The sequence below is a fragment of the Protopterus annectens genome, chromosome 12.part0 (assembly GCF_019279795.1).
Source record: "Protopterus annectens isolate FY-2018-M chromosome 12.part0, PAN1.0, whole genome shotgun sequence".
Taxonomy (NCBI): Eukaryota; Metazoa; Chordata; order Ceratodontiformes; family Protopteridae; genus Protopterus; species Protopterus annectens.
The window spans coordinates 296,666,309-296,692,136 of record NC_056746.1 but is presented as its reverse complement, the minus strand read 5'-3'; the positions used below and the strand labels follow the sequence as shown (position 1 = coordinate 296,692,136).

The 25,828-nt window shown below is 41.1% G+C and overlaps 1 protein-coding gene across 2 annotated transcripts in view; it reads right to left on the bottom strand.

The window, feature by feature from the left end:
* Positions 1-331: 331 nt before the first annotated feature.
* LOC122816525 (E3 ubiquitin-protein ligase RNF31-like) overlaps positions 332-25,828 on the bottom strand; it is a 1,306,074-nt gene continuing 1,280,577 nt past the window's right edge. Inside the window, exon 11 of one of the 2 annotated variants that reach the window (XM_044089364.1) lies at positions 332-875. In XM_044089364.1, the coding sequence (XP_043945299.1) occupies positions 747-875 (129 nt within the window). In that variant the 3' untranslated portion in view covers positions 332-746. The remainder of the gene's footprint in view (positions 876-25,828) is intronic. The other variant, XM_044089365.1, reaches the window with a different exon arrangement.

Here is a 25,828-nt window from a genome sequence, read left to right as displayed (position 1 = left end):
ACTGACATCCTATCCAACCTTAGTTTCTCTGCCTAGCTAACTTTATATGCTGAGATAAGCTTTACTTTTTGGGACATTCCTACTTTGCTATTTATGCTAACACCCAAATGAGATGTGGGAGTACTGTGCAAAGGCTGTAAGTTTCTTAACTCACATATCTAGTGACTTTTTTTTAAAAGCAGCACAGTTTTTTTAATGCCATGCTAATTTTACAAACAAATCACTTCATTTATCAAAAAAAAAAAAAACTGAAAAAGCATATTTACAGCAAGAGTATATATTTACATATAGTACTATCTAGGGCAGGAATGACTGAACACTACAAAACAAATCACAGCAACCATTTAGTTTTGGTGTCAAAAAAGAACTGAGAGCATGCTTTATTCAAGTTGCTCTCTTTTACAGTAAGTCTCTTCTCTAGTGGCCATAGAGCTAAAGATTATCATAGCACACACTAGGTAATGTCCAACTGCTGAAAAGAACAGGCCAAGGACTGTCTGTCTGCCTGCCTGCCGGTTGTTCCCAGTGCAGATATCTGAATTCTGCAGTAATGATCATTATGTTGTGCATCTACAGCTATTTACTGTAGTTCATTTTCACAGTCAAAATGCACAAATATTTACCTTTTAAACAAAATACTCTCAATTCCTTTGAAATTAGCAGCAGAATATTATTAATACTGAAAAACACATTATTGCTTTAGAAAAATCTTCTTTCACATTATTAAAAGTATGTAGTCCTTTAATTTATGACGATGTAAAGAAAGGCTGCCAATGACTCCAAACAGCTGATTGTTCTGTAGAAGACGTCACATAGAGTTCACTACTGCTTGGCACTGCTTGACCACTATTAATTCTTATTTCAGCAATGATTTTCTAGAAAGAAAGAAAAAAAAAGAAATAAATATTTATCAGATGCAGTCATATACATTTTATATCCAAATTAATGAAGAGAGGATGTCTTTTTAGTATAGCCAGGGCTGACCGAACTTACCTAGCTAGAATGCAACAAATTAAGTAAATCTTCATGTGGTATTTCTCACTATCATGAATGGAAGATGTTCAAAGCTGGCTGGGTAGTCTGGGAAAGGTTATACCTGAAGTAGCAAGATACTATCACAGCTTTGGCACTATTCACAGTCTCCTAAAGAGGACCACCTTTGGATGTGTAACCCAGGCAATGCAATAGTCCTAGATATGTTATAATAATATTAGTACATGAGCAGTACTGCATATGGATAAATGGATTTACATTACAACCCACACAAAGCTGAACCCCCACATTTTCTCCATGATGGGGATTAATGCAACCTTCGTCAAACCTAACATCAGCCTCTCACTTAGTTCTGAAATAATGTGTGAGCACAATTGGCTGAAAATACACAGACTAAATGTAATCTATCCTCAACTTCTTTTTCCCATTTTGCACATGGGGTCGAGGTGTCACCAACAGTGACAATCATCTTGAGCCACTCAAATCACAATTATAAAGTGGTGTTTAAGATCAAACGTAATTTCTTGTCAAAATGGCAATACATTTCTGTTTGAACAAAAATGCACCCTTACCCATATTCTTCACAAATCACTCTATATATGTGAAGTAGAATCTTCACAGCATTAACTTCAAAATAACATATTTTTTGCAAATATATTTTACTGAAATTTTGAACACGTTTAACATATTCATCATCATCAATAATCAATTTCCTTTTTTCCATCTTCTACATGGGGTCAGGGTGGTGTGTTAACTGGTGCCATCTCTTGATTCAATGCCACCCTTTTACCTTCTTTGACAGTCATGACTGAATGTTGCAAGTCTTCTCTTGCATAATCCATCCATCTCTTTGCTGGACAACCTTGTTTACTCTTGCCTTTTTCCCATCTGTCCCAAATTTTCAGACTGTCTTCTGCTTTCTGCACATGTGCCCAAAGAACAGTCATCTGTTCTATTTGACCTTCTCTGCAATTGGAGATAATCTGGCTTCTATTTTGGTGTCATTTCTTCATCTGTCCCTCAGTGTGAATCCTACCACCCATCTCAAGCACTTCGACTCCAGCAACTTAAGCTTCCTCAACTGCTCTGCCTTTACTGCCCAGGTTTCTCTACTGTACAGTAACTTGGGTTGCACTACTGTCTTGTACACCTTGCTTTTCAGATTCTTTGGCATTCTTTTGGATACACTACCCCTGCCACTCTGTGCCAGTTGGCTGCAGCTCCTCTGATTCTAGCCTTGACCTCCTTATTCAGACTTCTCTTCTCCTCCATCTCTCCCAGATAACTGAAGCTATTAACCTTTTCCACTATTTCCCCTTCTATCTCAGTTTTCAACTTCTAATTTCTTCCATTTGCTGCTATTATGGCTCTTAGCTGTAGTCAGTTTCATCACATGTGCCTTCAGTTTTGTATTCCATTCCCCTATCCTTTGCTGAAGTTCTTGCTCAGAGTCTGCCTGTAATGACACATCATCTGCATACAACAGCTTTTTTATCAGTCTCCGCCAAACTTTTTGGTGTTGTAGTCCATTAACAGTATGAACAGCAGTGGGCTTGGATCTAAAAGCTGATGCACACCCATTCCCACTGGGAACCTTTTTGTGAGCCTGAACACTGTTTGTACTTGAGTCACTGGGTCCTTTTACATATCCTGCACTAATTCTACCAATGTTTGTAGGACTTCAAACTACTCCAGAACTGCCCAAATCAGCTTTCCTGGGACCGTTGTATACTTTCCCTAGGTCTATGAATATAGAGTTTGACCTTTTCCTCATTTCAAGCTTCATCTCTGTCTCGCTGCAAACATTGGGTTGATTGTGCTTCATTCTGATCTGAATCCAAACTTCTCATATGACATCTTATTTTCTACTGCTTTCTTTTCCTTAGTTCTGGTCTTACTTCTAGGGTGGGCACCTCCTCTTCTTTCACTATAGGCTGTGTCTGAAGCAGTCTCTTTTGACCTTAGAGCCTTCCATGACCACTGCCTGAGGCTGACTGTGTAAACAGTGTTTTACGCTTTGGGCCAACTGTTTCACTGGGGATGTCCTTGAAATCACTGATTCTACCCGGGTCTATATTATATCCTCAAACGCTTAAAAAAGCGAACGCTGATTGATCAAACTTATTTTCGCGAAACTGCAAAATATCAAAGCAGCAGAAACTCAAATTTTTTCCTAGGGAAAGAATTCAGTTGTCCGTTTCTGTTGCTTCGGTATTTTCAGTGTTATGGTGGAATGTTACTGGTCGGATTCAGGTAAGTGTGCGATTGTGTGGATGTGAGTGTTAGGGTGATTTAGGTGAGTTAGGGTTAGGGAGCGGGTGAGGTGAGTGTGCGATAGTGACGGACCTTAGGATTAGGGTTTGGGTTAAGGTAAGTGTGTAGTTAGTGGTGTGTGCATAGTTTAGTGTAGGGTTAGGTATCAGATTTTAGGTGTATGTGTGTGAATTTCTGTTTGTTTGGTGTGCTTGTGTTGTGTGTATGTGTTTTGGATCAGCGATTTTTTCCCCTGGGAAAAAAATCGCTGATCTGACAGTTCGAGATTGTAAGCTTTCGCTTAAATTAGGTCGATCAATCAGCGTTCGCTTTTTTAAGTGTTCGGTGATATAATATAGACCCTTCTACCCCAGTGTCCTTTCCATATTAGGAGGAAATCTACCTGAGTTGCTTGCTGATCACTCTTTATGAGATCTTGTGATTGTCTTTGTTACACAGCCCTGTGCTGGCCACTATCAAGCTGTTAGCCAGACGGAAATCTGGAAAAACCTGTCCTTTATTCCTATTGCTCCATCCACGTGGATCAAGGCAGTCCTCATATGCTGTTCTATCTGTCTTGATCTGTACATTCAGGTCACCCATTATCGACACCAATTCATGTTGTCCTGCTTTATCTAGTAGGCCTTGCAACTGCTGCCTGAATACACTCTTTTCTTTACTATCACAACCCTGCTGTGCAGCATAGGCTTAGACTGTGAGTCATGCCCTATCTTTACACTACAGTCTGATTGTCACAAGTCTATCACTAATTCTGATGACATCCATCACTGTCTTCTAAAGCCTTTCCCTTACCATAATATCTACACCATTTCTAGTTTGTCCTGTTTCTGTGTAGTAGACTCTGGGCCCCAAGCCACGTGTCTTTGCTGCACTGCCCTTCCATCTTGTCTCCTGGATACACAGATGTACAGTATCCTCCTTACTGCTATGTCATCCACTTCTAAGCTGCATCCAGTGAACCTATATTGAGTGTAGCAATTGGTTTTACATCCAGCTTTCACTCAACAAACATAACCCAAACTGGGCAACTGGACATCTGCCTGCCAGTAAATTATTGATCCTAGGGATGCTGGGTTGGCACACTGGCCAATAGGACCAGGTACAACCCTCCCATCATTAGCAGGGGACCCTGGTGTAGTTTGGAATAGGCCCACTTATCACCGGCAAATACCCATGCCCATTTTGGTGACATTAGAAAATATGAACAAATTACTTAGAGCACATCAAGTGGCTAGCCTTGACATGGGGCACAATCTGTAATCTGTGTTCTCCTATCTGAATATACTGTGCACCAAAACTGATGCCAAAAGCATTGCTCCATACAACTCTTCCCCATAAAGGGCACCATCTGCAGTGTGTGCTGCTGCTGCCCACAGCTCTATCCTTGAGTTAATTTGAGGTTGAGACTTTCGGCATGTTTTGAGAGGTAGGAAGAAGCCCACAGAAACCCAGAGAGAACATGCAAACTCTATACAGGTGTTGGCCAGTGGTCAGGATCAAAGCTTGTACTTTGTGCATTTGAAGTAAAGACCTTAATCATTATGCCAACTGTGGTAATACAACCATTGGGGGGATCTATCACTATTACTACTAGTATCACAACATATATACAACTATATGCAAAGTATACAAGCAATCTGACTGATATAGGAATGACTACTCCAATAATGTTTGTGTTTATAAGGAAGTAACAAATGATTTATTGCTGTACGGTAGAAAAGAAGCAAAATAAGGCAAAGTATAAAAATAGAACAAAATTTAAAATTAACATTATTATTAAGATTAGAATGATGCTTTCATGTGATTTTTAATACATTCAAATATTTATTAGATAATTTAATAAAATTGGACCAAGATAAGATTTATATTTTAACCAATTCTGGGAAATATACAATTTAGGCAATGAGAAACAAGTGGTTAAAATTAACAAATTTTAACTTTGTGCTTGGGAAAATGGGATTCAAAGAATTGCTAGTTAGCAGGGAAAGGATTGAATATCAGGAATGTTTTTTTTATTTTAAATGTTAAACATTCCATAATTTTTTGAGATTTGTGCAATGCCAAAAGACGTGGAGAATATTGTTTTCTGAATTACAATTTATAGTGTTTTGAAAGTGAGGGGAAAAAATTGTGATTTTTTACAGGTATGTAGTATGCATCATTAAAGATCATTAATTTAGTAAAACAGAGTTTAAGGGATGCATTTGATGGAATGTTTTATGAAATTTTCAAAATGAGCATTTGGAGAGATAGCGAGAGAAAGAAAGAAAGAGATGATCTTACAAAATCTAAAAAGTAGACATTAGAAAACTGGATTTAAATGTATAATAAATAGCTAATTTACAAGCATTACATATGGATTTTTATGTAGAAAAGTAGACAAGAATATTTGTAATTCCAATTTTGAAACTTCACTATGGTTACATGTATCTGGTAGTGATAATATAGTAATTGATTAATTGTAGTTAAATAATGTTTGGACAATTCATTTTAATTCTTAACTGCTCAGGTGAAATGGTACTTAAAGAGAACAAATTCCATACTGAGGTGTTCTTTAGGATAAGGAATTGTGATACGTTTATTTTGTTTTTTATTAATTTTTTTAATATTAGGATTTTGATGCATTAATTGTAATACAAAAACAATCCTGAAAGATCCAGCCATTACATTAATTTTGAAAGGAATAAATCATGTGGAAAAATTTATGAATTTTAAAGTTTTTGATGGAAGGGGTCTTTACAAAAGGGAGAGTGAGGAGATTACATATGTAATTTTTAAAACAATTGTGCCAACTAAAGGCCCAAGAGGGATACCAAGACATGTTATTACAATTTACATTTAGAGTAAACCATAGCCTCTTGAGTGTTTAATATTAAGTAATATAGATAAAAATCTAGTAAACTCACACTGCCATAAAGATTAGGGTTAACTAATTCTTTATAACTAATACTTACAGGTTCAGGGGGCCATATATTTAGACTAGACAGTGAGATACTTACCTGTGGTACATTTAGTTGGAGGCACATTGCTGAAGTGACATTCAGCTGCACAGACATATGGCTGTTGCAAATGCCCTGTGGGCAAAGAAACATGCAGCACCATGCCCACATTTTCAATAAACAAGTGCATGTGGGCAGGGGGAAGTGAAATGTGTTGCTCTTGGTGTAAATACATGCTTATATAAGTACAACGTAGTGTGCTATAGTATGGAGGAAATCCTGCATGCTACTGTAGTCACACTTGTCCTCCAGTATGTGTTTTAAGTAATGTTCTCTAGACAGTGTGAAAGGGGTAGAGGTAGACACACATACATACACACACACACTAGTAATACAGGGAATGCCCATTGTGCGCTGCATTTTACTGCCACTGACATGCCCACTGGACATCCTGCTACTGATACATGGCATACTGTCTGCTGTGTCTTGGGGATCATGGACATTATTTTCACCCTGTGCATTTGCTTACTGAAGATGTGGGTATAGTGCTGCATACTTCTCTTTGCCCAGAGGAAAGCTGTAACTGATATATCTGCACACTGAATGTCAGTTCAGTCATTTATGTGTATCTAAACAAATATATTGCAGGAAAATGTTTTGACACTTAGGAGTCTGAACCCATATTAACAAACATTTTTAAAAACTGTCAGCATATACACTATTTTATTCTTTACTTTTTACAATGATTACAGAGGTTTAGATTTAAATTTTAAACTTTTATAGCAAAACACAGATGGCCATTCACTAATAAAACAACACAGTCGTGCATTCAAAACTGACTTAGCATGAGCAACTGTATACTGCCTTTGAAAATCACACACACTGAAAATGTATCTATCAATCCATTGAACTATGAGAGAGGTGTTGGGATTCACACCCTAATAGCATATAGCGAAGTACTAATTAACATCTATGTGAAGGGAGCAGGAATTTAAAAGACAAATGTATAATATAATTGCTAACAACTTGGAACAGCCCACTGGACATGTGTCCCTTTTCAAGAGCAGCCCAGGAGTACTATCTGGTGAAATAACTTAGCAAAGTCACAGAAGACAAATGAAGGCTGAGGGAATCAAACCACATACCGCAGGAGACAATTTATAAACTTCATCTGCACTAAGTGCTAGATGAACTGTTGTAGTCCAAACACTGCCTTTAGTTAAAATATTAATATTAGACTCAGACATCATGCTGTCCAATTTATTTGTGTCTAAATAATAAACACACTGTCAACATTAAAGACACCAAGGGTCACATCCAAGGACCATGGTTCATGTAATGATGCTCCTGTTTACTACACTCATTTTTCTTCCTTTACATCATAACTACTCTGGTTCATAGGTGGTATTAGGCTTGCAGTCCAGGGGATCATCGAGGAGCCTAACCCAAATTTACATTTACCACAAAGCACCGTCTGGTTAACTGACTTCCTCAAGTACAGGGCACATATACGAGGTACATTCAGAGATGCTCTGCAAACGTGGAGATAAATAAAAGACAACTACTCTAAATCACTTGAAATGTTATCAGATCAGGTTTTGCACGTGTTTTTGTGGAACTCTAAACACTGATAGTGACTGTAATCCTCAGGGATTTACCAAACGGAAAAACTAATGGTAGTTGTTGTAGAGGGTTAAGGCTCTTGCTTCCTGTAGTCAAGGTACAGGGTTTGAGCCTGAACAACTCACTTAACTAAACTGCCCTCCCTAACTATGGCATTAAACACACACACACACACACACACACACACACACACACACACACACACACACACACACACACACTTCTGCTTAAAAGTTTGTACCTATTCTATTCTACTGTTAAATTAAATGCAAACACACTCTGTTCTTTAAAGCTTGCACCTAAAATGCTGTCCGTCCAATTTCATAATGAATGCCCTTTAGGTAGATGGAGCATGTAATGAGAATTGCAGTGGCTAGGCTATGAATTGTATTGACAAGCCACAAATTGTGGTCCTCTGTAACATCATTACCTACAGACTGTAGGGGCTTTCTCCAGGAAAGCTGAGGGGCAAATGGGGTGAGGTTCACATTGTGGCAGAGATGGAAGGTTAGTGGGGAAGAAGAAGAGGTCTGAGAGAAATGCCTGTTGTTGGGATAGCAAAAGATATGGATAAAAAGTTAAATCACGTATTTTCATTAGGTCTTACTTTTTAGATAAGCAAGTGAAACAAAATTATACTCTCGGTAGAGATGTTCTGTACATTTTTTCTAGATAACTTCTAATCCCCACACCTCATGACTGCTCCACTGAGGGATGTAGAGGACATGGTATTTACAAAGTAATACTCATTCCTCAAGGTTGATCTTTTGCCTATTCCAGTCCCACATAATATAACTGCTCGATAAACATTTTGTGTGGGACCACCTCTCTGATAGAGCAGGAGACATAAAAATGTTCATTTTCTTCCAGGTGGCAGATGGCTTCCCTGTTCATGCTAGAATAACCATACCAACTTTAAGGAACAAGATAACGTTTCATGGCCTTAACACTATGGTATAAAGGGATAAAGCTCTGACTATGACCCAAACAACACACATTCAGTTTTCAGCTTGGGCAATTGAAGGACTAAGGTAGATTGCAGGAGTAAGAAACTAATGTTGATTCACCATTACTGGGTGGACAGAAGGAGTGCCACCCACTACACCAATACCTTAAATGGAGGGATTGTTGGTAGTTGCTATTGGGTTAGCTTACCTCGGATCACACATACAGCCAGAGGTTTTTGCACAGGTGCGTGTAGTGGCATGTATAGGGACATCCTAGGCAGATGCTTAGTGGAAGCCATCAGCTGCCATACAAATGACTATCTGTTAGCTGTCAACTGTTGTCTTTGAAGAGCAATGCATTAGCTGATTCTCTCTCTCTCTCCCACAGTGGAATGGGTGGGCTGTAGAGCTCCCAGCCTGACTGGGGAATGAGTAGGTCAGCTCTCACACTGTATCGAAAAATAATGGGTTAATAGGAGATAGGCAGGGTACACAAAGGCTGGAATTGTGGATGAAAAATAAAAAAAAAATGATAACTTCTCTTTTTCTACCCATCTTGAGGTTGCTTTAACTGCTTTCCCAGACACTGAATTTCTTCACCTGTTTTGACCCAATGTTTTCCGATGAAGTAGCAGTTCCTTATGTCTCCTTGAACTATCCATGACATAACCTCCAGCTTGTGTCGTTTTGTTCTTATTCATCTCAATTTTTAAACTGTCAGCCTACTGGACTGTATGAGTTCCAGTAGGTTAAAGGTTCAATTTAATACAATTCTCTCAATCTGATATAATCAACAGCTATCATTCTAATTTGGATAATCTCTCTTTCATAATCGTTACGTTTTAAATGCTTCTTTGTTATGTCTGTGTGTTTCAGTGTCTGTCTAGGTATATGTGGGGACAGCAGATGCCATGGAGGAGTGCAATGCAGTTCACTAGTTGACCCTAATGTACACCAGCATGGCAGGAGTAAGCACTAAGCTTTATGAATCTTGCTACTACAATAGCATGCAGTTCTCCAACAGGACAGTGAACTAAGTCTATGAGCACCCCAGTCTGTGCTTAGATGTACAGAAGAAATATGGTTACTTATAGGAGTCTCTGTGTTTAGAAATGCTGAAGTATAATTTTCAGGGGAAAATGGCCCAACAGCAACCAATAAAAAATTATTTCACTTCAAGAAAGATCTGGAAGATCTGGATTCACAAATTCAGCTTACTGTAAGTGGCTGAAGGCCTGAAAGGTCACTGTGCTGCATTCCAGAATATTACTTTGGGAAAGCCTTAAAGGTATTTGACTTTCTTCAAGAGGAAAAAAAAAATAATAATATATCACTTCTATAATTAATATTATCATCCTAGAAATCATCTGACATTTATCCTTACAAGTTCACTGGGTCCTATGAGACTATTGATGATTATGTTATTGAGCTGAACAACACAGTCAAATAATTTCAATTTGGTCAGTTGTATGCATCTTTAATAATACACAGAACAGTTTAATGTAAAAAAAATAATGAGACAAGAGGCAAGCTATTAAAGGAAACAAAAGTGACCTAATCAAAAACTGTTGATATGTCCACAATAAATGAACTTAGTAGTGTACAGTTGAAAGAATTAGCTGAAATAAAGGATGGGTGTACGATAAACTGTGAGCCAAATAAAAAGACTGTAAAATGAGACATAAAAAAGTGAATGAGTTGCAAAAGTAATGAATATAAAAATGAGAATCATTTCACTGCACGGTGCAATAGTAACTGAGACCAGGGAAGTGGTTATGCAAGTAAAATTCAAGCTTCAGTTACTAGGTGTGAATATAAGTATGTCAAATTGTCATGCTTTCAAAAACTTCTATATAATTTTTGACCAAAAGTACTTTTTCTACGATATGCAAAAGGAAAAACAACCATGCTGAAAAGTGCGTGCATATTGTTGAAGAAAAAATATAAAAATTATCTCTTTATTAGTGCTACTAAAGTGAAAAGACACCACTCGGGCATTGTTGACAAGCTCAAGAGGTTAGGTACAAACTCGTACGTCACCCAGTGGATAGCCAACTGGCTCACAGACAGGACCCAGGAAGTTAGAATTGGGGAGTCCACCTCTATAGAGGCCAGTCACAAGTGGAGTCCCTCAGGGATCAGTCCCTGGACTGCTCGATTTTGGAATTTTATAAATAGTATAGCATCACTAACTAAAGATTCCTGAACATCTAATCCTAACCCTGCCCATATACACTTACACCTTCAAACTTGTGACCACATCCTATGTAAAACTACTCGTAAACAAACTCAAACCATGCTCTACTTCAGATAATGACCTTCCAAGTGAATACCTTAAAACAGCAGCCAACAGCATTATCTACCCTGTATCGATCTTCATAAAAAGGTCAATCCAAGAATTCCGCATTCCCTCTCTCTGGAAAAAGTCACACATTATCCCTATGCTCAAAGGAGGAAATTCAACAGACATTAACTTCAGACCTGTAGCACTCTTATCCCTATCTTCAAAATACTTGAAGAATGTATTTAAAAACAATTCCTAAACTATCTCCTGCAGGAAGAAATCCTACCCCCTACACAACATAGCTTCCATTCTTCCCATAGTACTAACACTGCAATTCTAACCTATAAAGACACTGTCAATAAAGCTAGAGATAATGGCCAAACAGTCTCATCCTTATTTCTAGACTTGTCTAAAGCCTTCAACATAGTTTGTCACAGGAAATTTCTACTTCAAATGTCCTCATTAGGTCTCTAATGGCCCACACTTCTATGGTTCAAAAAGTACCTATCCAATAGATATCAGTCAGTAAAATGGCACTCCATGCTCTGTCCTTACCTCCCAGTCACCACTGATATACCACAAGGCTTCATCCTTGTTTTCCTCCTCTAACATTCTCACCAACACCTTCCACACATCCACACAACAGGCCACACATCCACACAACAGGCCTCCCTAACAGAGTACACAAAGGACTCAACATTCATTTACACATCTCACGATATGGCACACCTCAAACAAAAATTACTCAGGAAGCTTTAATGACAACTGGAACATGGTTTTGTAACTCATAACTCATGCTCAACTCTAAAAAAAACATTACTTTCCCCCCAAACTCCTCTCCCATGAAAAAAGCAATATTTAAAGTCCTCTGTCTTGATAATACAACCACTGACGATGACGGGATGATTATCATCTTAAAATCGACCTGTGTATACAAAATTGCATAAGAAAAACTCATCAAAAACTAGGGATGCTTTATAGAGCCAACAACTTTCTCACTGACATAACTAAAGATAAAAGTACAGTTTTGTACCTACCATAAATGTAGATGTTCGAGTGTAGACACTGCTGCAGTCATTACACTTGGGTTATCCTGCCGTCAGGCGGTTCCCCAGCTGGCCTGAGTTCCAAAGTCTTGGTCCGGTGTCGGTTGCTGTCGCCTCCTCCCTGACATCAGTGCGACAGGGGTATATAAGATGCAGCCAACGCCATTTTCTTCAGTTTTTCTTGCCCCAGATGTCAGGTGCCCCCAAATAGGTAGGCAATTCAAATAGCTAATAAAACATACATAAGAAACGCAAACAACATACTTTCAGCTACCAGCAAATACTCCCCATAGGTAGTAAAAGGTAGAGGAACTAGGTACATACTAGCCAGTAAGAGGGGAAGGAGGGAGGGTAACCTGGACTGCAGCAGTGTCTACACTCGAACATCTACATTTATGGTAGGTACAAAACTGTACTATGTTCATCATGTGACACTGCTGCAGGCATTACACTTGGGTAGAATCCCAAAGCTGAGGTAGGGTGGTTGGTTCTATAAGGCATTAAGGCCCTGCAGCACTGCAGAGGTGAAGCCATCTCTGGATGTAGAGTATAGAGGCAGATGGTAATGCTTGGTGAAGGTATGCACAGAACTCCATGTTGCTGCTTCCAAAATATCCTTGGTAGGTACTCCTCTGAAGTAGGCAGTTGAAGTGGCTGTTGCCCTGGTGGAGTGAGATCTAATGCTGTTAGGCACAGGTTTTCCATGGTGTGTATAGCAGAAACGTATGCAATGTCCTATCCATTTGGAAACAGTCTGTTTTGAAATAGCTTTTCCCTGTGCTGCTGCAGCATATGCTACCAATAATTGCTCAGATTTTCTGAAAGCTTTGGTTTTGTTCAAGTAGAAGTGTAACTGCCTGTGAATGTCCAATGAATGCAGTAGTCTTTCCCCTTTATTCTGTGGTTTTGGATAAAAAGTAGGCAAGTGAATGGTTTGGTTTAGAGACACACTTGAAACCACCTTAGGCATAAACGTAGGGTTAAGTTCTTAAGGACACCCTGTCCTGGTGGAAAATGAGGAAAGGTTCCACTGCCATTAGTGCCTGTAATTCTGAAACTCTTCTTGCAGAAGTTATTGCCAGGAGCAGAGCAGTTTTCCAAGAAATGTATTTTAATTCTGCCGTGCTAGCTGGTTCAAAAGGAGGTGAAGTTAATTTTTCCAAAACAAAGTTGAGGTCCCAAGTTGGAGTAGGTGCTCTATGGGGCGGTCTTATGTTTTTAGCCCCTCTGAGGTACTGTTTTAGCAAAGGATTAGAGAAAACTGGTGGATCCATTTTGTAATGTGCAGAGATGGCAGAGGTGTGGATCTTGATGGATGAAAGGGAGAGGCCTTTGTCCAGCATCTCAGTCAAATACTGTAGTATCGGAGGAAGGTTTGGCACAAGAGGATCAAGGCTGTGAGCCTGGTTCCAGGCACAGAATCTCTTCTATTTATCCGAGTAGGCTTTCCTGGTACTAGGCCTTCTGGCCTCCAAAATGACATCCATAACTGCTTTGGAGAGAGGCATTGCTTGCGTGGCTAGGGAATCTTCCATGCAGCTAGGTTTAGTGTCTTTAGCTGGCTGTGGAGTAACTGATTGTTGTGCTGAGACAGCAGATGTGGTATTTGAGGCAAAATGCAGGGTAGTCCTTGTGCTAAGTTTTTTAAGATTGGGTACCAGTGCTGGCGTGGCCAGTCTGGTGCAATCAGGATCATTTTTGGCTCTTCTTGCCTGGCATTTATGAGTACCTTTGGGAGAAGAAGCAGTGGTGGAAAAGCATATACTTGTAGGTTTGTCCAGCTGAATGAGAGGGCATCCACTTTCCATGCTTGCGGATGGTAACTCCTTGTGCAGAATTTCTTTAACTGGCAATTCATTGGGGAGGCAAACAGATCTATGTCCGGGCCCCACCATTTCTTTGTTATCATTCTGAATATTTGAGGATTCAATTCCCATTCGTGGGGATCCATGATATTTCTGCTTAAGTCGTCTGCCAGTGTGTTTTTCTCTCCTGGCAGGAATTGTGCTTGTAGATGAACTTGATAGTTTATAGCTGTGTTCCACAAGGTCATGGCTTGTCTGCAGAGGGTATAGGAGTAAGTGCCCCCTTGCTTGTTTATGTACCACATAACTGTGGTGTTGTCTGTCTTTAGTAGTAGTTGTCCTGGATGCAACAGGTCCTTGAAAGCTATAAGGGCATTTTGTACAACTAGCATCTCTTTTTGATTGATGTGAAGATGCCTTTGTTCTGCGGGCCACTTGCCCTGAATACATTTTCCTGCCATGTGTGCTCCCCAGGCGTAATCCGATGCATCTGTTGTCAGTGTTTGCCTGGCTGTGGGTTGAGTGAAATGCTGTCCCTTGTTGAGGTGACAAGCTTGAGCCCACCATCGAAACTCCTGTTGAAGGCAAGGTATTAGTGGTATAACTGTTTCCAAACTTTGACAGTGTTGAGACCATACATTCCTTAGGTACCATTGTAGCTTCCTCATATGCAGTCTGGCATATGGAATTAGTAGTATGCAAAATGCCATGAAGCCCAAGGCCTGCAGAATTTTTTTTGCAGGGAGTTGAATCTTTGTTGCCATCAATTGAAAGTATTGCTTGTCTGGCGTGAGAAAAGCCATCTGGGCCGTTGTGTTCAAGCTGGCAACCAGGAATATTGTCTCTTGTGAGGGGACTAGTTTTGATTTCTTTTCGTTTACTGTGTTCCCCAGGCAACTTAATAACTTTTTTACAAACGCCAGATGCTGAAGAAGTATGCCCTTGCTCTCTGCTTGAATCAGGCAGTCGTCCAGGTATGGGTAAATTTGAATTCCTTTCTGTCTGCAAAATGCAATTACTGGTGCCAGGCACTTTGTGAAGACCCTGGGCACAGTAGATAATCCAAAGGGCAGTGCAGATAATTGATAGTGCATTGGATCAGCTATGAACCTGAGCTATCTTCTGCAGTTTTGTCTGATAGGAACATGCAGCTATGCCTCCTTGAGGTCCACAGTCACGAGCCAAGCTTGCTTGCCCAGCTTGGGAAGAAGCTGCTGTAATGTCAACATTTTGAATTTTGGAACATCCAGGTAAGTGTTTAGTGAAGAAAGATCCAGAATGGGCCTCCAGGCTTTGTCTTTTCTGGGAACCAGAAAGAGTCTTGAGTAAAATCCTTGCCCTTGTTCCTGTGGTGGTACCTTTTGTATAGCTCCCATGTTCATGAGTGCCATAATTTGTTTTTGGGCCTCTGCCCATTGATTTATTGGCAGATTTGGCATTCCTTTTAATCTTGGCAGAGTGTGAAAGTGGAACCTGTAACCTTTTGAAATAATATTGAGAACCCATTTGTCTTGGGTGATCATATGCCAATTGTGATAAAAAAGTGCCAGTTTTCCTCCCAAAGGGGCTGCCAAGAGTGAGTTGTTTGGCAGCTGGAGTGGGAAGTCATTGGGGCTGTTTTTTATATGGTTGTCTTCCCCTTCTTTCTGGCCTGATGCACCCCATTGTCGAGGCCTGTAAGGACCTTGTGGTTGACCTCTACCTCTTGGCCATCTGTATCTGCCCCTTTGATGTCTGTCATTAACTGGAAAGGACCAATTCTTTGTTGGCCAGTTTCTACTAAATCAAGGAGGCTGAACCTGTAAGAAATCCTTCACTGTTTGCATAGACTTTGCCTTATCCTCCATTTTCTTTAATACCTCTTCTGCCTTAACTCCAAATAAAACATCCTGCTGTAAAGGTGCATCAAGTAATTTAGCTTTAACATGATCTGGGAACATATGTTCTTTTAACCATGCATGTCTTCTAATGACAGAGCCTGTAACTGCTGCTCTGCATGAGGCCTCTAAAGAATCAAAACCACATTGCAAAGTATGCTTTCCCACTTGTTCAGCGGCATGCAATAAATCCTGCATTTCTTTAAAATTAGGAGGATCTGTATTTGGAAGCAATTTTTGTTTCAACTGAGACATCAAAAATTGCTGATATTTTAGCATGTGAAACTGGCAATTTAAGGCTCTCATTGCTAAAGTTGCAGACGTATATACTTTCTTTCCCCATCTGTCTAGTGCTCTGGAATCTCTGTCAGAGGGAACTGGGTTCTTTGCTGATGAGGCCTTAACCCCTTTGGGTCCCTGAGAAATAGTTTCAGGATCAGCAACAGGGCTTTTATACAGAAATTTGTGAGAGTCAGGGACTCTGTAATATCTATCCGGTTTAAGTGGAGCTGGATGTAAGGAATCAGGATTTAAGCTGGATTCAGTGTACACATCATCCACAATATCTAGCACTGGCAGAATAGCCAGGGGTCTGTGTTGAGGTAATAATAGGAAGTCTCTGAGCCTTTTCTTGGATTGTGAATAATCCTGGCCTAACCAATGGAAATGCTCCCTCATGGCATGTAAGGTTTCCCCAAAGGAGTAATCCTCAGGCGGAGAGGCTGATGGAATAGATTCCTCAGCATCAGAATCCTCATAAGGGGGTAACGAATATCCCAGGTCTGAGGATGCAACTGAGGAAATGGACCCCCGGTCGGACGAATCATAATCTGCATCCTGTCTAGGCCTTTTATTAGGTGGGGGATGGGAACCCCTGATCAGAGTGATTAGGTCTTCAGCCATTTTGAGCATTTGTTTCTTAGGCATGGAGGCCTGTCCTGGAGAATGCTGTACTTGTTTCTTAGTTTTTAAAGGAGGCTTTGACTTAGAAGAGGGTTTAATGCTTAGCTGAGTAGGTCTGAAGACACCCTCTGAAGCTGCTGGTAGCTCAGGTACTCCAGATACCTTTGCAGGATTGTTTTCGGTCTGCTGAAAAGCTAGTGCGTTCAAAGGCCCAGCCATCTCCATGTGGGGGTCGGGGGAGACCTGTGGTTCTGCAGAAGCAGTCATCAGGGGCTGCAAAGGTGCCTCACTGAAAACTGGAGAACCACTGACTGGCCTAGAAGAGGCTTCGTCGTCAGTTTTGGGCCTTGGATTCCTGTCCTTGTCTTTGCGCTTTTTATGAACACCGGTCATCAGAAGTTCCGACGCCATGATATAATTAAATTTTCTGCCAAAGTAATTTCGGGCAAAATCAAACTGACGTTTAATAGTGTGCTTATTAAACCTGGCACAAAACCGACAACCAGTAACGTCATGGTCTGGGCCTAGGCATGGGATACAATAAGAATGGAAATCCTTATGAGGTATTTGCTTTCCACAAGAAATACAGTTATTAACTTTTACTGACATCGGTCTGAGGCAAGAAAAAGTTTCCCCAATGGGGTACTAGCTTTGTAGAAGACTTCGGTTCTGGATTCGGAATGAAAATCTCAGGAGTAGGCCGACCGGCACTGCAAACTGCTTTTGCTTCGGGCACCGCGCGGCAAGAAAGACTAAAGAAAATGGCGTCGGCTGCATCTTATATACCCCTGTCGCCCTGACATCAGGGATGAGGCGACAGCAACCGACGCCGGACCAAGGCTTTGGAATTCAGGCCGGCTGGGGAACCGCCTGACGGCAGGATAACCCAAGTGTAATGACTGCAGCAGTGTCACACGATGAACATCTTGCCAATACTTAACATCCTCCCCACCATCCTTACTAAACTTCTGTCATTAGAAAAATCAAAACTTGAATAATGCTGCAACAAAGTTGCTAAATTTGCAGCAAATGCCCCTTTCAGAACCCACCACTGTGTAGTAGTAGAAAGCCTAAATTAATTAGAAGTACCCCATCAACTCTCATACACACAGTTCCACAATCCATCTGCTTTTCCAGCACTAAATAACATTCTACACAACTATGTTCGTGGTTTGTCACTATGATCCAATTACAAAACGTCCTGCCTGTCCACAAACCTGTCGGGCATTGTCTGTACTAGTACCATGTTGCTAAGGCCTGGAACTCCTTTTGTCTGTCAGAGGTCAATACCCACTCTTCTTCCAAAACCATTCTGAAACTTCCTAGGCAAAAGCTGGCCGTGTTCTTGCTCAACACCATGATAAACTATATCCCTAAATATGGACAAATACCTATGCACACCTACATTTCCTTACTCTCCCTTCTTCACTCAATCCCTTACTTCTATCAATGTTTTTCTCTCACTTCATATTGCAGTTCCTGTTTGCATTATACTAACTAGCTAAAGTTTCTCCAACTATTAAATTATTGTCATTTAACTTGTATTTATTCTTAACCAATGTTTTCATATTATGTCTAGTTTGGTGTAATTATTTAAGTTGTAGTTGCGATATGTAGTGAGAGTAGGAAACAGGTGGAGGAGACCCTGGAGAGGTGGAGATATTCTCTAGAGAGAAGAGGAATGAAGGGCAGCAGGACTAAGACAGAACATATGTGTGTGAATGAGAGGGAGGATAGAGGAATGGTGAGGATGCAGGGAGCAGAGTTGGGGAAGGTGGATGAGTTTAAATACTTGGGATCAACAGTTCAGAGTAATGACGAGTGTGGAAGAGAGGTGAAGAAGAGAGTACAGGCAGGGTGGAGTGGGTGGAGAAGAGTGTCAGGAGTGATTTGCGACAGACGAGTAAGAGTGAAAGGGAAATTCTACAAGAGGGTAGTGAGACCAGCTGTGTTATATGGGTTGGAGACAGTGGCACTGACAAAAAGGCAGGAGTCAGAGCTGGAGGTGGCAAAGTTAAAGATGTTAAGATTTGCACTGGGTGTGACGAGGGTAGGCAGGATTAGGAATAAGTATATTAGAGGGTCAGCCCGGGTTGGACAGTTTGGAGACAAAGCCAGAGAGGCTAGATTGCGTTTGTTTGGACATGTTCTGAGGAGGGATCTGTGTATATTGGGAAAATGATGCTAAGGATGAAGCTGCCAGGTAAGAGGAAAAGAGGAAGGCCTATGATAAGGTTTATGGATGTGGTAAGAGAGGACATGCAGGTGGTTGGTGTGACAGAGCAAGATGCAGAGGACACGAAGAAATGGAAACAGGTGATCCACTGTGGCGACCCCGAACCGGGAAAAGTCGAAAGAAGAAGAAGAAGATTTAAGCTGTAGTTGTTTTTTGTATTATTTTAAAGACTAAAATTTTTACTCTTAAAATGTTTTGTAATACTTTGGAGCTTTTCTCCTCAGGCCTCCACTGAAAATGGGCTCTTACCCAGTTGGACTTTCCTGGTAATCAAAAGCCAATAAATAAATAGAACTGTGTGTGCAGCTAAAAACTTTTGATGTGTATATATATATATATATATATATATATATATATATATATATAAATAAAAAGCACAAAATACATTTTTTTCAAAATGGAGCACTTAAAGAAATAAACCTCCCTATTATCTGGGGTAGTTAGGCTTGTAAGTAGCTAGGAGTGGTAAAATGACCTCCATGTATGCACAATGAGAGCAGCTATGCAGAATGAGCTGCCCAATTACAGACACACTTCAAATGCTGTGCAAAGCCAAACACTGATATCCTGCTTGGCTATGATAATTTATTTGCAGGCTGAGGAAGTTTGACCTTATATCGTATTCAAATAAAACCTGAAGATATACCGGTGATACATGCCTGCAGGAAGGTGGAAGTACCTCTCACAACTAGAAAACAGCAAGAATTCAACTCAATGGAAAGCTCCAGTGTCAACTGGAAGCAGCAAGAGATGGGAAATAGGTGTACAGTATGGTTATTGTTGAGGAAGAAAACATTCACATCTGTATTGCTCTACAAGATCGGAATAAACAAGTATCATCCACTGCAGTGGTCTCCTAAAATGACAAATGCTAACTTCATTTCAGTATTAGATATAAACCAGGGTTTTCAACAGAAAAAAGGTAGATAAAACAAACACTAAATACTTATTATGCTATTAGGAAGGTACAGATTCCTCAGCCCTCTGTCCACTATTTCATCAGCACCAAAAATATTAAAAAAAATCTGTTTTATTAAGTAACTGAAGGCTTAGGATGTATTGTAAACATAATCAATGAGTTATTAGGGTGGGGTCAGATACAAGAAGAGTATGGTAGAAGATGGGCACAGTTAGTAAATAGATTCAGACAGCATAAATTTAATTAAGGTCAAATATAAAATAAGAATTATGAATATTGAAAAACATGGGATATATACTAACATCAGAGAGACTGAATGCTGATGAAGAAAAAGTGCAGCTGTAAAATGCCAAAGGTGGAAGACAATCACATAATGCAGATGTTTCCCAGCATTATGTAGTCCCTTGCAAAGTGTGTACCTAACATCTCTGGTATACTTATGCCTTTAAGAAAGCTGTTAGAGCTAGATGTAGTATGTGAACAGAGCTAAAAGCTGGAAAAAAGTTTCAGGATAATCAAGAATCTGATTACGATGCACCAGTGTTAAAATACTATCATTTAGATTTCACCATTACTTTGCAGTTAGCACACTAGTATAGATAGATTAAGTCCTAGCTACAGCCCAAGGCAACCTGGCTTTGATTAATGGCTCATACATTTAAGGGAGTGAGAGGAAGGAATGGGCATGTGCATGCATCTCAGGAGGGGAGGGCATTCAACTAAGTGTTCCCTGTGGAGAGGTGTAGTCCATAGAGAGGAGCAGCCCTCAGATATAACAGGTGAATGCAAGGAGGGGGTACCAAGGGGTAGGTCATAAAAGAAAAAAATCTCCCAATAGAATCAATGTCATGATCTCCCCAGCAGGATGCTGTTAATTTCTGTGCCAGCCCAGCCACTCCAGGGAAAGAAGGCGTAGCCGGCAGGATGGGGCACTAAGGCCAGGTGGACTGAATAAAGAAGCAGGGGAACCAAAAAAAAAAAAAGAAAAAAGACAATTGTGTTGCAACTAAATGTCAGTCAAAATGGTTCGAAAGCTCTGATTCTCCATAAAAACAGAACAGCCCCATATGGTTCAAGAGAACAAACATTTGCACAAGAAATATTCACAGACAAAAAAGGACTTGTTAGTGTTAGTGTAGCAATGTGAAAAGTTTCATGACTTTTCCCATGTTACAAAGTTCAAGGGGAAACCGATCACAAACTCTTGCAAATACTATTAGAGGTCTTTTTACAAGATGCCTACCAGATTACAGAGTGTGTTTATTAATCTACAGACGAGATATCCAATGAAACACAGCTAAGGCAAGGATTTACAAATACCAGTTATACAGTTATCAAAAAGAGTAGGGGTTGCTTTATTTACAGCTTTCGTTATTTACACTTTATATTATTTACACATTCATAACATATATTTGCCATTTTTTCTAAACCTGAACATATAATATACACAGAAAGAGAACAATTATTTACATTTTCATTTCAAGAAAAAAACAACAAAAATAATTTTTCTAAACTGACCTAATCTATTAGCATTTTTTATTTATACCTATCCTTTCATCCACAAGCATCTCTTTATTTCATCCACCACATCTTTATCATCTCTGTTTCTATTATACAATAATTTGTTGCATCTACTTTGCCATGATCTCCAGCTTGCTAAAACAGTATTCTGTCCCATTTCTCAATTTCACATTTTTTCTTTTCTAATATTTTCCATATGTCATATCCATTGTTATAGTTTTCAGTCCCTTCCCATTTATGTTCCCTTTTAAAACTTTTCCAAAAGTGCTCATTTTTTTGGATTCTAAAACACAATCCCTGGGATTCATGAAGCTTGCACCACGTGCAGGTGTAGCCTTGGCTTTCCAACACCAAATATGGCTGGTGAGCAATCCAGGTATGAGCTGTTTCCACGTGCACTACCTGCATATGCTACGCCCGCACAGCTCCCGGCCCCTGTATGCTAATTACCCCATTTGCAGCAGTGTAGCATGCAAATGAAGGTATTTAGCTATCCAGGAAGTGGTGCAGGCGTAGTGTAAGCATGCAGAAATGTAAACCGTAAAAAAAAACGGTTTACATTTTTGCAAACATAAAATCGGAGCCATGACAGCCGACCAAACACATGTATTATACTGTTAATATATGCGAATGGCTAAATATATAGCCATTGGCATAAAAAAAACATATACAAAATATAAAAAGAACATTTCAAATGTTTTTTTCACACTATCGCGAAGTTTAAGCGCAGGGCAGCGGCGCACAAACGGGATTGCAAGGAAAATAGAAAATATAGAATAAAACTGCAATGTAACACATATCATGACTTCCCCATAATAGTCAATGGCAGGCATGTTATACCACACTAAGGGGCTGTGACAGTGCTTTGCACGGTAACTAGGAATTAGTAGGCAATGCCATGCAAATGAGAGGAGTAATAGTGAATCACAGATTCCCCGCTGGTGTAAGGATGCACCTCACAGAGTAGCGTTATAACACCGAGGTGTGCCCTTGAGATAAAAATGACATCAAGAGAGGGGTGTGTCACCTTTGCTGTAAGCAGATTGGAGCATTGCTACTCCGGTTTTCACATAGCTAAGCAAAGCTGCAGGAAAGGGGTGTGTTGAACTGGCTATAGCTTTGCTTAGCTGATAGCACACAACACAAGATAACCGAGTATGCATGTGAACGGAGATGAAAACGCACTTAAACTCGGCAAACGGGTTTGCGCGGCTCGCACTGGAGCTGAAACAGGAAGGATATAGGAAAAAAATAAGGAAATGCTGCAGCAGGGAAATTGGAGTACAAATGACTACACACCTCGGAACCTACAGTGGGCCACTGACAACAGCTAACAAGGCTGCAAGCAGCTACCTGCAGAACAAGAAAGGGGAGGGGCTGTACTGCAAAGAAAACAAAGTGTCACAGCAGAATTGTATCAGCTACAAAACACATTTTGCAACACATGACTGGGTAGGGAAAGTACAAAACAAGAAAGTTGGCAGGTGGATGCATTCCTGACAATGGGAGGGGATCCAGGTTTAAAAGTGAATTAAAGGGCAACAGATTAATCAAGGCAGGCAAGCATAACTCCACACTACAGGCCCCACACTTGCAGTACTCAATGTAAAACCCATAATTAAGATGCACTGCAGCTGGAATTGCTCATACACAGCCAATGACATCAGCAGCATCCATAGCACAATAGTATAACGTGTGAAAGCACCTCACACACACTTGTGTATTCCCATACACTCTGCACCATTGGTGTATACATACAGGGAACTTTTAATATGTACATGTTAGGGGCTGCCATAGCTCTGATCCACCAGCATGTGTTGGAGACTGAAGGTGGTGTGGAGGATGATGCTGACAACCACCTCAGGCACCAGAGGAGGAGAAGAGTGTTCAGGCCCAGGGTAACCTACCAGGGGCTACATGATCTGGAGATAGTAGAGCGTTACAGGGTGGACAGAGACACCCTACAGCAACTTGGGGAGCTGTGCCGGCCACACCTCAGAGCCAGAACAAACAGAGGGGAACCCATCCCAGTGGATATGAAGGTGTGTGTAAGCCTGAGAATACTAGCCACAGGTACCTTTTAAAGGCCAACTGGGGATCTCACAGGCATCAGCATCCAGGGTACTTCACCATTTCCTGGATGCCATGTTACCACATGCCAATGAGCACATATACTTCCCCCGAAAGCAGGAGGAGATGGCCAGCAATATTCGTCTCTTCTACCGTGTGGCAGAATACCCGGAGGTACTGGGTGCAATAGACTGCACGCACATACACATCAAGTCACCACCCAGTGAGCAGGGTAGATGCTACATAAACCGTAAGGGATACCCCTCCATCATCTGCCAGGTCATGTGCAATGCCCAGGGCATTATCATGGATGTGTGTGCTGGCAGCCCTGGAAGCTATCACGACTCTCACATCTGGCATGCCTCACAGCTGTATCAGGTATTTGCCAGGGGGGACATCCCAAATGGCCACCTGGTGGGGGATGCTGGCTATGCACTGAAACCGTGAATGATGACTCCCATCAGAAATGCACACACACCCATGCAAGAACACCATAACGAGGCACACACACAAACCAGAATCATCATAGAGCATGTGTTTGGGATACTTAAATCATGGTTCTGTTGCTTGGACATATCTGGTGGAGCTTTGCAGTACTCTCCAGGCATGTGTGCCCACATCTTCATAGTATGTGCCATGCTACACAATATGATCCTGCGGAAACAGCTGCAGCAGGGACAGAATGGTAAAGGCCCTCACAGCCCACCATCATTGCCAAGGCCCCACAGGTACAGAAGTACTCAGACCATGAACACCCTGAGCCAGCCCTGGTAGGTAGACGGAGGCGTGCCCAGTATGCCCATGCCTTGGCAAGGAGGGAACATATACCACACACACTGACAGTGTAGGCACCTGGGGACTGACACCTTTCTCCACCTGCACACACAGTAAAAATGGATGGCACACACACAAGACTACCTGTAAATTGTCATGTATAGGCAGTCTACTGTGTGCATCCAATATAGGCAGCCCTCAACTATTGCACACACAACTGCTACTGGCACAAGGTAAGTCAACACCTGAACAGTAAATTAAGCTATCAGCATGTGCTGATACTGTATGTATAGGTTCATAGGTAGGTACTTGGCTAACTGCCCAAGGGCATTCATAAGCCTAGCCACAATGTGTCAGCTTTTGCCACCCCATTGATTAATTAACTGTCCCTCTGTGGAGCAGAGCCAATGGCAGGATCCCTGGGGTGTATCCACTGTTCCCCCATCCACTCTTCAAGGTTTCTCTTGAAGAGTGTTAGTGAGGGGCTCTGTATAATGTAATTAGGGATGTTGTTCCAAAGCATGGGGAGTTTCTGTGACAGGAATCTGTCCCTCCAGCATGTTCTAGTTACCGTTGTGGCAAGGTTTAGTTCACTACTGCGTGTGGTTCACTGTGACATGGATTCCCATAGGTGGAGCATATCCATTAAGCCTGAGTTGGACATGGCTTTGTTGGCCAGCAGAGATCATCTCTAAGTAAATGAGATGCCACTGAGTAAAGCAGGAGTTTATTCAGTCTGGCTGCATAGGACATATGTTTGAGGCCAGTAATCCTCTTGGCGAGGTACGTTCGTGGACCTCCCAGCTGTTGGAAGTGACTTCTGAGGTACATCCCAAATGGGTTATCATACTCTATGATGGGACTGATGAGTGACGAGTAAAGGGGCACTATAACCTCAGTATGTCTAGATGCGAGCCCTTTAGTAATCAGATGGCCTACTTAGAAGGATGTCCTAACTACTTTGGAGATATGATTGTTAAAGGAGAGATCACTATCTACCTTGGTCCCCAGATCCCCTATTATCTCATCTGTATTAAGTTGGCTGCCACTTATGTGTTAATATGTGGGTGTATAGTTTTTCCCAAATGGAATGACCATGCAGTCCGTGGCACTTAGCTTGAGGCCATTACTTTGACACCCTGTGTCGGTCTCTGTCAGGCCCTTTGAAGGATATCTGTGTCAGCTGGACTGTCAATTATGGCTCCCAGTTTGCAGTTATTGCCAAACATGGTCTGCCGTAATCCACCTGTGTTTGCCTGTACCTCTGAGAAGTATATGCCAAACAGTAGGGGTCCCAGGACTGAGTCCTGTGGGACACCAGTTGTGACTGGTTAAAAGTTGGACCTGGAGGCTGCTAGTCTTACCATGTGGGTTGTGTGTGTAAGCCTGTTGGCAACCCATCCTGTGATGTCTGGGTTCATGTACAGGCTGCTGAGTTTATCAGTAATACCTGAGTGGGGAATGGTGTCAAAAGTCTTGGCGAGGTCCAGGTAGTATGTGTGAACCACCTCTCCCCTCATCTAATGCCTTGGTGACTCTCTGTAAGACGTCAAACAGGTTCAGTAGGCATGATATGCACTCAACCAAGCTGACCTGTGTTGGGTCAAGTGTGGGTCA